At 40.0% G+C, this 17443-nt stretch overlaps 1 protein-coding gene across 1 annotated transcript in view; it reads right to left on the reverse strand.

Annotated features, from left to right (window-relative positions):
* Positions 1–17443, reverse strand: part of LOC124275435 (serine/threonine-protein kinase MARK1-like) — a 266834-nt gene that overhangs the window by 168214 nt on the left and 81177 nt on the right. The window contains exon 3 of the mRNA XM_046711003.1: positions 7335–7501. Within this exon, the coding sequence (XP_046566959.1) occupies positions 7335–7501 (167 nt within the window). The remainder of the gene's footprint in view (positions 1–7334; positions 7502–17443) is intronic.

The following is a 17443-nucleotide window of genomic DNA, read 5'->3' on the forward strand; positions in this document are numbered from 1 at the left end:
ACCCCATCCTACATCACCACACCCCATCCTACCTCACTACACCCCATCCTACCTCACCACACCCCATCCTACATCACCACACCCCATCCTACCTCACTACACCCCATCCTACCTCACTACACCCCATCCTACCTCACCTCCTACACCCCATCCTACATCACTACACCCCAGTATATCCCATCCTACCTCACTACACCCCATCCTACCTCACTACACACCCCATCCTACATCACTACACAACCCATCCTACATCACTACACCCCATCCTACCTCACTGGCCCCTCCTCCCTACCTCACTCACACCCCATCCTACCTCACTACACCCCATCCTACCTCACACTCAATTCACTACACCCCCATCCTACCCTCACTACACCCCATCCTACCTCACTACACCCCATCCTACCTCACTACACCCCATCCTACCATCACACCCTCACTACACCCCACCCTACCTCACCACACCCCATCATACCTCACTACACCCCATCCTACCTCACTACACCCCATCCTATATCCCTACACCCCACCCTACCTCACCAAACCTCATCCTACCTCTCACTATATCCCATCCTACCACTCCTACCTCACTCACGCACATCACCACCCTCACTACCATCACTACATCACTATATCCCATCCTACATCACTACACCCCATCCCCACCTCCCACACCCCATCCTACCTCACTACACCCCATCCTACCTCACTACACCCCATCCTACCTCACCACATCCCATCCTACCTCTTTTACACCCCATCCTACACAACTACACCCCACCCTACCTCACTACACCCCACCCCTACCTCCCTACACCCCATCCTACCTCCCTACACCCCATCCTACACCACTACACCCCACCCTACCTCACTACACCCCACCCTACCTCACTACACCCCATCCTACACCACTACACCCCATCCTACACCACTACACCCCACCCTACCTCATTACACCCCACCCTACCTCACTACACCTATCCTAAACTGTTGCCACTGCCCTCCCAGCTGCCTAGGTGAGCTATACACTTGGTGACCCATGTCTATCTAGGCCAGTATGCAGGTACACAAGATATAGGTATAAACATAAGTAAAATGTAGATAATACCTGGGATACAACAGATCTAGACCCATCCCAACGTGCAGCAGCCTGTTCTGACAACCCTCTTTAATCAGGTGTTCAGTGGGTGGGTTATCCCCCACTAGCATTGTCCAAATTGTTGAACACTATAACCATATCTACATCAGAGGAATGTTGGTGTCATATGTTCAAAAATACTGATGAATTGTATTTGTTGTCGACAAATGACAGCATAACCCAGGCAACTGTACATTAACCTGTATACTCCAGTGACTAGACAAAATGTGTACCTGTGTCGTTATAATACTCAAGACCGATTACCTGAAACTGACATGTCTATCTACATGGGCAACATGTCCATCAAAGGAAATGTACAAGCTTTGGACAGGATATTTACATCCCATCACTTGTGTATAAAACCTATATCAATACGACCCTTGCTCAGTGTCTGTTGTTTGACACTATCATAGTTTAAAGATTTTATATTTCAAAGTTGAAAATCTCATCTTTCACATTTGTCAACAAGTTTATTACCTCAAAGGATATAACTCAGATATATCAGTATATCATGTCATCTCTTTTCCAACAATACATTCACCATTTATGTTTGCCATATTTCTTCACACTCTTAAAGGTGAACTGGGAAGGGTATTTTTTTACAGCATATAATCTTTTAAGAGTATGTTTAACATATACTCAAAGTTCGACTTTTTTAGCCACTGCAATGTGTGATTAGTATCATGTATGCTACAACTTGTGATGTGATCGTACTGTGCACACACAGATTACCCACATTTCAGTAATATCTCTGAGGGCAGAACGAGTGGGTGAGAGAATTTAGTTTAATGCTGTATAATACATGTTAAAGGAAGATAGGAAAGATCAAAGTCCATTTTTACTAAGATGGAAGTTTTTCTAATTCAAGCCATCTACATGAAAGACTCTGCAAATCAGGATATTGTCGAGGTTATGCTGCTGATGCTGCTGCTACCACCACCACCACCACCACAACTACTACTACCACTAGAAACAATAATAATAATCCCATTTAAAGTGCCAGATTAACATTAAGAAGTGAATATTCAAGGGAATTAGTACTGCAATTAGTCGATCAGTTAGAACTATGATTTCATTCTCAGCACCCTTTGAAATATACAACCCAAGATGTCCGATGAGTCACTAGAAGTGTAACTGAATACCCTCTCATCCTACCAGGTACCCATTCATTGCTGAATGAACAGAGGCATATTTTAAACATAATTTCTTGCCTAAGGAGATGACATGTGACATATTCTTCAATGTTAGCAATACTGAAGCATAAGAAACTCTCAGGAGGTAAGATAGCCAAATATGGACCCATTCCATCCACTCTCTGATGATGCACAGATCTGCTGCCTCTATGTTGTAGACAGGACCATGTGAAGTCATAAAATGAATAAGTGTAACCCCTCTCCAACCTTAGCTAATATACAAATCATGACAGTGTCAGTGCCTTCACGACACCCCATCCTACCTCCCTATACTCCATCCTACCTCACAACACACCACTCTATCTCACTACACCCAACTCTACCTCACTACGACCCATCCTACCTCACTACACCCCACCCTACCTCCCTACACCCCATCCTACCTCACTACACCCCATCCTACCTCACTACACCCCACCCTACCTCACTACACCCCATCCTACCTCACTACACCCCACCCTAGCTCACTACACCCCATCCTACCTCACTACACCCCACCCTACCTCACTACACCCCCCTCCTCCTACCACTCTACACCCCATCCTACTCCTCCTACACCCCACCCTCCTACCTCTACTACACCCCATCCTACCTCCACACTACACCCCACTTACTCCTACCTCACTACACCCCATCCTACCTCACTACACCCCACCCTACCTCATCCTTCTCACTACACCCCATCCTACCTTACTACACCCTACTCCTCCCTACACACACCTACACCCTACCCTACCTCACACCCCACCCTACCTCATCCTACTCCTCCCTACACCCCATCCTACCTCTCTCACTACACATCCCCATCCTCACCTCACTACACCCCACCCTACCTCACTACTCCCCCCACCCTACTCCCTCCTACTCACTACCCCATCCTATCCTCACTACTACCCCTCACCCTACTCACCTCTACCTCACTACACCCCCATCCTACTCCTACTACACCTCTACATCCTGCCTACACCCTGCACTACACTACACCCCATCCTACACCCCCGCCTCTATCCTACATTACACCCTAGCTCACCTCACTACACCCCATCCTACCTTTTACTACATCCCACCTCCTACCTCACTACACCCCATCCTACTCCTCACTACACCATCCTACCTCCCCTACACCCCACCTACTCTTCACTACACCCCACCCTACCTCACTCCTACCTCACCTCACTACTTCCCCACCCATACCTCACCACACCCTACCACTACACCTCACTACTACCCCCCTACTCCCACCCTACACCCCATATCCTCACTACACCTCCCACCCTACCTCACTACACCCCACCCTACATCACTACACCCAACCCTACCTCCTACACACACCTACCTCCTACCCCACCCTACACTACACCTCCCTACCTCCCTACACCCCATCCTACCTCACTACACCCCACCCTACCTCACTACTACCCCACCCTACACTACCTCACTACACCCCATCCTACCTCACTACACTACTATCCACCTCTACACCCCGCTTCTACCCTCACTACACCCCCTTCTACCTCACTCACACCCCCCTCACCTCACACCCCACCCTACCTCACTACACCCCATCCTACTCACTACACCCCACTCCTACCTCACTACTACACCCCATCCTACCTCACTACACTAAATCCCACCCACCCTACCTCACTCACTACTACCTCACTACACCCCACTCTCTACCTCACTACACTCCCACCCTACTTCTTCACTACACCCCATCCTACATCAGCTTCTACCTCACTACACACCCCCATCCCCTACCTCACTACACACTCCATCCAACCCTCACACTCCCATCCTACCTCACTACACCCCACTCTACTCTACCTCACTACACCCCACCCTACCTCACTACACTCCACCCCTCTACACTCACTCCCTACCCTACCTCACTACACCCCATCCTACCTCACTCACTACACCCCCCTCTACCTCACTACACCCCACCCTACCTCACTACACCCCATCCTACCTCACTACACCCCACCCTACCTCCTACACCACACCCCTACTCCTCACCTCACTTCCTCACTACCCACCCCACCTCTACTACACCCCATCCTACCTCACTACACCCCACCCTACCTCACTACACCCCCACCCTACCTCACTACACCCCATTCCTACCTCACTACACCCCACCCTACCTCACTACACCCCACCTCTACCTCACTACACCCCATCCTACCTCACTACACCCCACCCTACCTCACTACACCCCACTCCTACCCTCACTCACACCCCACCCTACTCACTACATCCCCCACCCTACCTCACTACACCCCATCCTACCTCACTACATCCCCCATCCTACCTCACTACACCCCCACCCTACCTCACTACACACCACTCTACCTCACTACACCCCACCCTACCTCACTACACCCCATCCTACCTCACTACACCCCATCCTACCTCACTACACCCCACCCTACCTCACTACACCCCATCCTACCTCACTACACCCCATCCTACCTCACTACACCCCATCCTACCTCACTACACCCCACCCTACCTCACTACACCCCATCCTACCTCACTACACCCCATCCTACCTCACTACACCCCATCCTACCTCACTACACCCCATCCTACCTCACTACACCCCATCCTACCTCACTACACCCCACCTACCTCCTACACTACACTACCACTACACCCCTCACTACACCCCATCATACCTCACTACACCCCATCATACTTCGATTCTCCTAAAAATTACAAAGAAACTCCCCCTGCATGCAGTAGGCAGCCAAAGATATATAGTGATGAACAGCTTGTTTGTTTCTGGGTCTTTTATTAGCCAGATTTTGATATTTGTTGACCAAAATGTTTGAAGAATAAAATTGCTAATTACTATTAAAATCTCAGCCTTGGCATTTGAACAATAGTTATCTACTACGTTTCATTCCCAACGCAGTGATGCTATATAAGTCTTCATAAATATAGAAATAAATCTGATGAATATAATGTATACGAATTTCTCTGGTTACCTCCCACAGAGGAGACAAAATTAAAGGTATATTACTGCTCAAACTATTCAAATGCAATCTCTATGATTACATATTTTACAAAGGTTTAAATTCATTTCTTTTTAATGAAATATTGCAGACAACAAAGCATTAAAACTCAATCCTTAAATCACAAAGCATTCACTTAAAGAAAACCATAAAACAGTTGTTTCCACAAAAACATGTTCCCAGACATAGAACACAGTACCAAAACACAGCCATCATTATGGTCGACCTTGACCAAGTGAATAATTTAAAAGTCCCAAGGAGAGATGTGTGAATACTTTCAGAAAGCTGATAGTTGAGTGCAAATCACTAGCTGGTGGCAAGCTGTAAACAAACCAACTATGTTCCTCAATTTGACACCACAATGGAAGAGACAATGCCAACTGTACAAAATCTATTGCTACTGGAGATTCTAGTAATCGACATACTACTCGGTACACACAGCAATACGGCTAGCATGATACGCCCAGTTAAAGGTTTGCCATATCTGGGATATTTAATACACTATACTGATAAAAATTCTAATGTAGTTTTGTTGGAAAACTAAATTATTATTTCTGAATCATGCCCAATTCGAATGACTTACTTAGATACTATTTTAGAGACAAAAATAATAACTATCTCATGAATTATGTTTTTTGCAGGAAATTCTTCTTGTAATCCAATATGGAATTAGTCAGGTAGGTCAGTCTTTGGCCAGTTCCTGTAATTTCCACAGATTCTTCAGTCAATCATGCCAGCCTTCAAATTCCTCTGTGGAATAATGTTTGGTACAACTTACCTGTTTACTGCAAAAACATTGATAAATTATATACAATCCCCTAAACATATGGCCAGGGGTGAAAGGTTGCATTGAGGTATTACTGTTTTTGCCTGTAAGTAAGTACATGTATTTCTAGAAAGATGGAAGGAAAATTTCAATTGCTTCTGAATTGGCAGTTGAAGTAGATGATAGGAATGGAATTGGTTCTTTTTCAAACTTAAGTACCAAGCATCATTAAAAATAATTTAAAGTGTGTTTTTTATTCATTTTAAATCCAAGCGTACCTCACTACACCAGGTAGAAGATTTTTGTTTACTTTTACATTTTTATGGATGTTTTTTTTCCCTTTTTCAGCATGGAAAGGGTTGCTGTTACCAGAAGGGAGAAATTTCCACAAGAAAATCCAGAGTATTTGTGTAAATGTATTATTTTCTCTTCAGTATGGACATGCATGCTTTACTGCAGAGAAATATTTTTGTTAGGCCATGTGACTGAAAATGCATATGTGTGACAATGGTGCTAAATTTTTGTACAAATGTACCAAAAATGCAAATGTCTTTATATCAATATAAAAGATCCCTAAAAACTCAAAAATAGTTCTTATTTCTTGTCTATGCATTTTATCTAAGTTTCCTATTTCATTCTCAAGATGTGAAGCCCAAATGTCATTGTAGGTCCTTCTAAATATATCCACTCTATAAGGAGTCAATTCCAAATGTTAATCACATTTATGGGAACTCTGTAATGAAATCGGCATCTTTATTGACAGGTGATATTTACATGTCTGTTATGCTTATTGCTATTTGTAAACTGTTATTTCTTATGTTTTAGACAGTTGACATTTCTACGTACCATGTCTATTTCATTTAGTGAGTGTTGCACATGGGTCAAGCAATTGGAACTTTACATATGACAAAACTCATAAATAAGATATTTATATGTTTAACATATGTTTTTTGTGCATGTTGCTTTGTATGGTATGCAATGCATATGTAGTTTTTGCTTGTAGTGTACAAAAATGTAGACATAAATAATGAGAAAATAACATGCAACACACAACATGAAATATACAAGTAGAAGAATGAAATGTACAGGATGCCTGCCAACATTTCTAACCAAATTCACATAATCCCTTAGTGGTATCCAGGATCAGAAGAAAGGCTTGGCACCAAAAGGACTGAAAATGAAATTTGAAAGTAATAATAATTTCCAACAATTCCTACCTGTGAGCTACGCCCCTCTCATGGAGGTAATGTATTGCTGAGACCATCTGACGTACAAATGTCCGAGATTTATCCTCCGACAGCCGATAGTCTTTATGCATTTTGATATATGCCAACAGTTCTCCGCCAGAGGCATATTCGGTGACCAAACAGTATAACGAGGATGCCTGAAATACAAACAGATTTGTCAAATATTTTGCAACATTATCCAAAATGGGTGAAATTGAAGCTGGTTATGATATTTGAAAGAGTTTAACACTACTTATGGCCATTATCAGTCTCAGATTTCTAAGCAGCAATGGGTAAATATCCTAATGTATTGCCTTATTGTGGCAGGAAATCCTGAAGTGAGGCAGTTCTTTGACCTTTATCTCTATGGCGACGTGAGATGGAATGGAGTTAACATCTCATTCAAGAATATGTACACTTGTATAGCGACCTCAACTGGACTAATGCCAGTTTTAAAGAGCTAGACCAATGAGACACCATGTTCAATTCAACATGGTAACTGAACTCAGATACAGCATACTGATTAAAAACTGACCAGTCCTTGTTTATCCCTTTGTCCCATTACCAGGCAGGGTATTAACAAGTACCACCTTTGAACAGTTTTTTGTATGACCCATGCAGGCAGGGCTGTAACCCCTACCAGGGCTCTGTTCACTCTATGCAGCAGTCTTACCTCATCAGTATGCAGTACTGATATCATAACCATAACAATCTTAGATTCAAACCTATGGACAAAAGATCCTGAACATCTAAGGGAGGCAACTCTGCAGAGTGAATTCACAATGGGCTTACCATGCCCCTAAAGATTTCTGATTCTTTTTATGGAATGTAGCTAATAGAAATGTGTACCATCTTAGTTGAAAAAACCCCACAAAAACAAAGAACTTTCTCAATTCACTTGAAACAAGTTAAAAGTTTCTACAGCAATATATGTCATATCATAATATATAGTTCCATTATGTAGGTTTATATCAGTGTATGCTCACAACTACCAGCTGTATTTGAAACAGCCATCTTACAGGGTTAAAAGGCAATGAAGGCTTTACATAATCACCAAACTTCATCATATTCTTACAAAACCTACAAGTGACTGTTATAGGCTAAATAAAGTTCCATTTAACCAGAGTATATGTCATTTTCTGACTGAGGGTGACTATTTTAATGTCGTCTCTGAATCCATCCCTAAATGTCTGCAATACTAAATGACATTAACATGAACACATTGATATATTAGCTCATACATTAACCTCATCAGGACATTTGATCAGAAACTAGGAGATGGATTAAAAACGTCTTGCAATAGAACATTTTCTGTCATTACTGACATTTAAACATCCATAGCAGGGGATTCTATTTCAACTTGTAAATATCAAACCAGAATTATTACTTAATCTCTGAAAACATCTATTTCTCTAACCTAAATGACTCTATAAGTCCTGAGCACTTAATAACCCTTCTCCTCCAGATCATTCACAAATATGTCCTCTCCCAACCCTCCCCCTCCCAATGAAGACAATCAAAATAATCTCTGGCCTTGCATAACCATGCATGGATCACCGCTCCAGCAAGAATCATGCAAATATCCTCGTTCATATCATGTCAATTTCACTTAAATATCATACTACCAGAATTGCATCCTATTGAATGGAGCTATAGGCGGGCAGTGCAGTGCAGTAAATATTATGTTAATGCTATTATTCTGTATTGATTGAACAAGGCCTGTGATGCACGAGGCTGTTAACGGCTCCAATATGGAAGGAGGCTCCCACAGTGTGAGTAAGGGATAGGTAAGCGTATTTAACATGTGAAATGGGTCTTATAGATTCACTTGTAAGCTTTGTTGTTAGGGCTGTTTAGTTACAGGGTTATGTTGGGTCAAACATGCTGAGTACCCTCTTTGAAGACTGCATATTCAATGTTAAGTTAGTTCTGAGCTGTTGGAAAATCAAAGTTGTAGGATAGGGTATGTGTGTTATGCATAATGGTCAAAGTAAGATATGGTGAAAAACACAATGGTAACCTTTTGTAGGAGGAATGTGTGTGTATGATGAGGTGGAGTGGGATGAGGTAGGGGTGAGGCAGTGGTGAGGCAGTGGTGAGGCAGGGTAAGGCAGTGGTGAGGCAGGGATGATGTACGGGTGAGGTAGGGAAGAGGCAAGGATGAGGTAGGGGTGAGGCAGGGATAATGTAGGGTGAGGCAGGGTTGATGTAGGGGTGAGGTAGGGAAGAGGCAGGGATGAGGTAGGGGTGAGGTAGGGGTGAGGCAGTGGTGAGGCAGGGTAAGGCAGGAGTGAGGTAGGGATTAGGCAGGGTGAGGCATGGGTGAGGCAGGGGTGAGACAGGAATGAGGCAGGGGTGAGACGGATGTTGTAGGGGTGAGGCAGGGTAACAACAAGTACCATTTTAAAGGCTAATGGTATGAAGAAGATGGCGATCGAACAACCAATCTTCTGCTCTCCACCAAACCATGAAGCAGAACATCCCATCATCATCATCTACACTGTCATCCTCATCTCTATCATCATCATCATCGTCATCTTCCCCCTCCTTATCTCTCCAAACACACCCTCCCCATTCTTCAACCCAAATTGCCCTACCTGGTCATTGTTTAAACTCAACCCTTGAAATAAGCTATTACTTGTCCAGTGGTGCAGTTACTGACCAGTACCCAAGAAAACACCTTTAAATGAACACAAAAGAAGCATCTCATGTAATACTAAACTACCACTTGATCCGTGTACCATAACTGCCAATGACAGCATTCATTAACAGGTATGTCAACACAAGAAGATGGTGAAAGAAACCACCACAAGACTTCAGTGTTGACATGATACAAACATATCTATAGATTAACAGTACTTCACAGTGCCAAATTGGTCAAACAACAAAATCGCTTCAAATTAGAGTTATCAGAGGCACTTGGCATCTTATCTATATTAAAGGTGCTCTTTAAGGCTAATTAAACATATCACTATCAATCTAATAACATTGGTTCAACTAGTGAGATTAGTACTGATGCTAAGAAACCTTTCAAGTTAAGAGTTTAAAATAAGCTTGAAATACATGCATGAAAAGATACTGTTATATGTTTAGGGGGTTCCTAGGATCACAAAGGAATCTTTCAAAAGTATTAAAAAATATCAAATTGAGCATGTATGTTTAACATCAATGTTCACAAACATTGATAGCAATTTCAGGATAATTTGTTTACAGATAAATGATGACCTCAAAAATAAGTAATGTTAGAACACTCACTTATTGTTTGTCCTTCAAAGTTGTGTTAATTTCAACATATTAGATTTCATGATATGTTGCCAAATTCACACAGCTGACAAATATATTTCTTGGAAATTGAAACTGCAACACTCTAAAGACTGTTCTTCTGCAATGTAACTCCAAGTTTAACAACTTTAAGGAAAATAGAGACTGTATGTTTTTCCTATGTGACTAAGTTCTGACAACATCAAGGAAAATGAAGATTACCCTTTTCCACATACATATGTTATATTTGGGATTACACTTTCTTAGTAAAGTACAGATTCTAGTGCTTTTGTTAGGTTGAGTCCAATCTGGGATTCGAACCCACACCCTCAGAGTCAGGCACCTAATTGCCAGCACACGAAGTCAGCCACCTAACCTGTTCAGCCACCACGGCTTCCACAAATGGCATTGTGTATTCATATCCTTCTCCAGTGTAGCCTACCTTGTGACTGATCAAGAAACTGTAGATGTAGATAATACAGATTGACAACAGTAGCAAACATTTAAATGTCTGAGCAATTAACATTAACAAGACCATAAAACAAAAATTCATATTGTTCTAATAAGTATCAGTTTACATAACAAACAAGTCCCGCTGCACAAATTTCATGTCAATTTCAAATAAACAAGTTTATAAAAATACACTCTTAATTATTTTGTCAAGTTCTACTACTGTACCTTCTTACAAGGAATATTAAAACCATATGAATTCTGAAGTCATTTATGAGTTATCAAACGTAACTTTGATTGAAATACTCCTTAAGTGCATATATCTGATATCTTTCAAAATGTAAATGAATTCTAACCTAGTCAAAACTGAACTTTACATCGTTCATTTCAAGTCAAAGAATATCACTCCAGTATGAAAAAAACATGTGGTGTCTATAATAGTTATCATGAACATCGTCACTCTGCTTACATGTTATTGTAAATTCTTTAACTGTTTAGTAAAATTCGGCTCCAAAAACAATGTGTGCAAAAACCTCTGAACTCACAAACCTTACTCAGCATCCCAACTATTTAATAATACCTTTCAGCTGTTGCTACCGTCATCAGAAAGCAATATTAGGAACTTTCAAATGTCACATGCTAGCATGCTGTGGTTTGAAATGTAGTATGCGGTAATATCTACAGTCTGCTGAATTGAACCTCAATCAAGTCTCACATACATATAATTTAATTTCAATTTCACCTCTGTATGCATATTTACAATATTTCACATCCCATTGACAAATGGTGAATTTAAGGTAAACAGTAAAAAACATTCCTTTAAAATATTAACATTTTTTCATAATCTTTTTTCTTCCAGCTAGATTTATGTTTTCTGAAGCTGCCATAAAGCTCTAATTAACTGGGGTGCATCTTATATAATGGTTATTACATTACGTTGTAGTTCCGGCAATAAATTGACAATATTTTATAAACAGCATGTTTTCAATTAAAGAAACTGAGTCATAGCAATAAAAATAAATAGCTTTATAACAAAAAGTGTGAAATCTACAAGATTAGGGGATATTTACATCACCTAAGTTTTTCGGTGAGGCATTATTTATAAACTTGTGCAATAAACAATTGCCTTTTCCTAAACAGTAGCTAAATATGATAATTATTATTATTATCAGCATTTACAGCTATGATTTTCTTTGTGTGACTTAACTGGGAGATATAAACCTGTGGTGAGCCATATACTGCTGGAGAATAACTGTGTACAACAGTCAATATGAAATGCCTTGTTTGTTTGTTGTTTAATGCCACACCCAGCAATATTCCATCTGCATGATGGCGGTCTGTAAATAATAAAGTTTGGACCAGACAATCCAGTGATTGACATTATGATCATGATTATACACAACTGAGATATGATGACATGCATCCACCAAGTCAGCAAGCATCAACATGCAAACCAATTAGTTGCCTCTTACTACCTGCACAGTGAGTGAGTGAGTGAGTTGGGGTTTACACTACTTTTAGCAATATTCCAGCAATGTCCTGGCAGGGAACACCAGAAATGGGCTTCATGCATTGTACCCACGTGGGGAATCGAACCCAGGTCTTTGGCATGATGAGCGAACACTTTAACCACTAGGCTACCCCATGCTCCTCTCCATGTAAGACAAGGATGGGTTGCTGAAGACCAATTCTAACCCATATCTTCAAATAAGACAAATATCAAATGAGTTTTACCAGTATATAAGAAATATTCTTTTCAATTCCAGATGAAACTGTTTTCTTGCACAACATCCCATCCTCTCTGGTACCCATTTGTACCAAATTGCCAAATAACTAAACAATCTTTTTAAAATGAGTACTTGTCAACACCATAAAACCATAACCCATGTCATCTTACATCCGGCCCCTAAATCACCTCCCTACTTTATTCCTATTAATATTTTGGTGACTCAGCTTAAAGCAACCCTTGCTAAAAAAAAGAACGCATCCACATTCTGCATCAGAACGTTCCAACAAGGCAGCCCCCATATTTAAAAGAGTATTATTTTGTTAATCTAATCCATAAATAATCTGTTTCATATCTGCTCTGTAGATCTTAATATTTTTTATGGAGGGTTCCTCTGGTGCAAGATAAGCATCGGGGGACCATTGATGCGTACAGTATCCCTGCTATGTTTCCATGAAGGAACGGAACATCACAGGATATTTGGTTGCCTTTGTAAACAGTTTAAAACTAAAGGAATAGTTTGTTTTGCAACTGATCTGAAAGAAAACATGTTATGCCCAAGTTTTCATTTTTCACTCCTGAATTATTTCACCACTTCTTTTTCCTTTTTGGTTGTGGGTTTAAATATGATCTATTAATTTTTCATTGATCTTGTGTGGTCAATTACTGATCTAGTACTGCATGTACCAATTTGTGAGTTATCCTCTGTGTTTTAACTTTGGAAAACACTTTTTAACTCATTGCAAAAGAGCAATTGTCTTAAAATAACTTGTTTATTTTCAGATCATATTTCTGTATTATCTACATGCTTTATAAACTGAATATGTGATTGTTGGTATGGATTGAAAGATGTTTCAATTAATTTTTCTGGATTTGATAATCTCAAATTGACAGGTAACCTTACAGCTGTCTTAACTCTGACACCTTTGCCTTAATATGCACAAACAATTGCCTTAACATGCACAAACAATTGCCTTAATATGCACAGACAATTGCCTTAATATGCACAAACAATTGCCTTGATATGCAAGAAAAATTTTCTTAATATGCATCAAATTTTTTAGATCACTCTTCTTGACTTGTTTCTAAATTATACCAACACTTTCCAAAATTATGTTTATAAAAACAGAATGTTTTTTTGAAAGGACATGGACTTTTTAAGTTTTCTTTTCTCTACTGATGACAGATGTACAGGTGTAAACCTTTGAAGATAATTTTGCTAGAACTCCTACCACTAGGCAACAATGCTACATCATTTTGTATAATCTGCGACATTGATAAATCCGCACACACAAAAATAAAGCAATCATTAAATGAAAACACAAACTGAATACAAAACATAAAAATCAAAGCAAAGAATACCCAGTTAGTCAAATTCCATTGGTCATCAAAAAGGCAGGATTAATGCTAAGCATTGATCATGACACCAGGTGTCATGACACTAAAAAACCACCCCAGGTGCCCTCCCCCTCTGGTAGTAGAGCCACACACAATTAGCATAAAAAATTGTATTTGTTGGATTCATGCACTATTTGCACCAAATTGCAGTTATAAGTCAAAACATGAACTTATCAAATTGAAATAAAAAGGTAATAAAAATAAGCAAATTATCCACAACACATGTGAACGGATGCCCTGCAGGTTGAAGGTGTTGTAGCCCTGTCCCTATAAGCTACATTAATCATCTATCCATATTTTCCCACCTTAAATACGTGTTTGCTTAAGCCCCAAATGAAACAGATGAAACTCCAGAAAACAATCTGCAGTGTACAAGCGAAATGGGCGCTTGTTATCAGAGGAAATACATTCTTCCATAATGTGTGGATTGGATCATTGAAAGGCAACATCTATCATCTCCCAGACAGATATCAACAGTGTCAAGCCACACAGGCAGATCCACAAATAGCATCCGTGACCCATTTCTCATACAACAGTGTGCGCATGATTTGCTCCATGATTAATGCACATTGGCTATCTTACCCCACAAGGGTTTATGGCCAGGATCCCCAAGACTGCTGCTAACATAAGATCTCATAAAATGGATTTCATTTATTTAAATTATATTTTTTCATCACATTCCACATGATTTTGATAATATGTGGATATGACAGAGCATGATTACTATTCATATGATTTTGTAATGCAGGTCGGGAATATCAAAATTAGATTTATTCCCTTGATTCGAAAGAGATTCTTGTGTGCATTAATACCAAAGGCAAGAATATCATCAGTTTTCATGTTTTGTTATTTTCAGTACAAATAATACAATTTACACCTTTAAAACAAGGTTATTGGACAATCTCTCATGTGTGTCAATCAGGTTTGATTGTGTGTGATGTACGTATATGAGGCGTGAGTGAGTTTTACACCACTTCTAGCAGAATTCCATCAATATTCCAGCAGGTTACTCCAACAATGGGATTCACACATAATACCCATAGGAATAGAACATGTGCAGTTGGCAGGATGAGTGAATCATTTCCCTACTTGGCTACCTCACCGACCCGATAAGTTTAAGTTTTATGTTATTGGGCGTTAATATGAGGGTCAGTTTTGATAAGGCCTCACCACTTTTCATAATTTTTTTGCATATTATTAAATGGTTGTTACCGGTTGAGCAGGACACCCTCACCTATTTGTGAACACTGTTTGATGGTGATTTACTGACACATGCTCATGATGCAGTTGGAGTTTGTCTGTCTGTCTGTCTGTCTGTCTGTCTGTCTGTCTGTGTCTACATGTACCAGTCCGTGTCTTGTACCACTGTGTTACCATACTACAGTGTAACATGAATGCACCATTAAGACACGTACAGTGACTCTGTGCATATTTTAAAGGCAATCATCATCATCATCATCATCATCATCATCATCATCATCATCATCGTTGTCATCGCTATCATCGTCATAATCATCATCACCACATCACTGTCATCACCATTATCATTGTTGTCATCACCATCATCATCATCATCATCATTGTCGTCATCGCTATCATCATCATAATCATCATCACCACCATCACTGTCATCACCATCATTGTCATCATAATCATCATCATTATCATTGCTATTATTATTCAACTGGTGTCTAAACTCGTCTACCAGGGGAGAGCAAAGAGCAAAGTATTATGTGCACACATCTCATTAGTGTCATGTCAACCTGACAAATATGCCATATACAGTTACATCTAAAAAAACAAATGAAATATACCAGCAAATAAAACACATCAGCTTAAAGTCTACATTTCAGTTGTCAGGATGCACGGACGACACACAACTGTCAGTGTCGTAGATGTCTTAGTGGATTTAGAAATAATTAAGACAACAGAGTTAGTGGTATTATAGTGTAACACCTTACTGCTAAGCATTAAACAGAAACAAGTGCCAAACTTATCTAATCTTCATAACTGTCAACCATAGCTGACGTCATCACTTTCAGAATGTGCATGAAGTGTACTTAACAAAATACACCCATGTAAACAAGCAGGTGTCATTTACAAACAACTGGCATCTTGTCGTTCATTCCTTCACGCGGAAACACCTTCTGTCTTCTTTTTCACGAAGTGTATCAGTCATTCCCAGAGTTATATTTCTGTCCTCACAATTGTAAATGTGCATTGTTTGCTTGAGAATTTCCATCATGGATATAGCTGTATTTATTTCTTCTAGAAATTAAAGAGATGTTGGTCAGTAAGTGAAATCTGTGTGTGGTTCAAGGCTAACAGCATGTTTCCATTCATAAACAGAGTTATTAATTATTTTCTGACAGATATTTTGTCACATGACCTTCCATGTGAAATTAACACCACCTCAAGGTCATTTACTAGAAATTTGTTCAGGAAAACATTGCCATGAACCCATTTACATGAAAATTACAAATCAAATTAGCAACAGAACATTTTCACATGTTATTGCTTTTCATTCACTCATACTTTTGTTTAATGTGTTTTTCTTCTTGATGACAAAACTCACCAAGGTTATTCACAACATAGACCGAATCATGGGTCCATATCGGGACTAATTTAAAAAACCCTTATCTTTGATAGCCACTTTCTGATCCAATATTCTGAATTAGCAAATTCAACTCGCTTATAATTCAGCCCATCCCAAACTACATTTACATGCTTCTTTGAAAATTGATGTAAAAACTTTCAATCTCTTTCTGAAATTTTCAGTGTTCACGTCAACATGTTGTCTATATCAGTGTGAAACATACGAGAAAATATTTGTAGATTTCCCCAGAAGGTATCATTATCTAACCCTGGTTGCTCAGTCATATTAACATTCATTCAATTACATCCTCATTTTTTGCAATTATTAACATTTCAAGCCAGGGTGGTACGGGATAGTTCTCCACAAAGTCTCATTAAAATTGGATTCCTTGTTATCACAAAATATCAGCATCTTTATGTTCCGTACGGGTCCTGAAGCGGGATGTGCTTGTTGGTGGATGATGATGATAACTTGTCCTGAAATGTTATTACGAACTTGTGGCATTGTAAATGGCAGAAATGTAATAGATGTGTTTTGTGCTCTGCATCGTTGGGATGAGATGCTAATGACACTGTCAACAGCAGAATAAAAGTAGGTTCAGATCATCACCATGCATAATTGCGTTTTGTACATTTGATAATTATTCAGTTACAGCAGAGCCAATGTAAG

Source organism: Haliotis rubra, unplaced genomic scaffold, assembly GCF_003918875.1.
Source record: "Haliotis rubra isolate DU_JTF1 unplaced genomic scaffold, ASM391887v1 Scf2, whole genome shotgun sequence".
Taxonomy (NCBI): Eukaryota; Metazoa; Mollusca; class Gastropoda; order Lepetellida; family Haliotidae; genus Haliotis; species Haliotis rubra.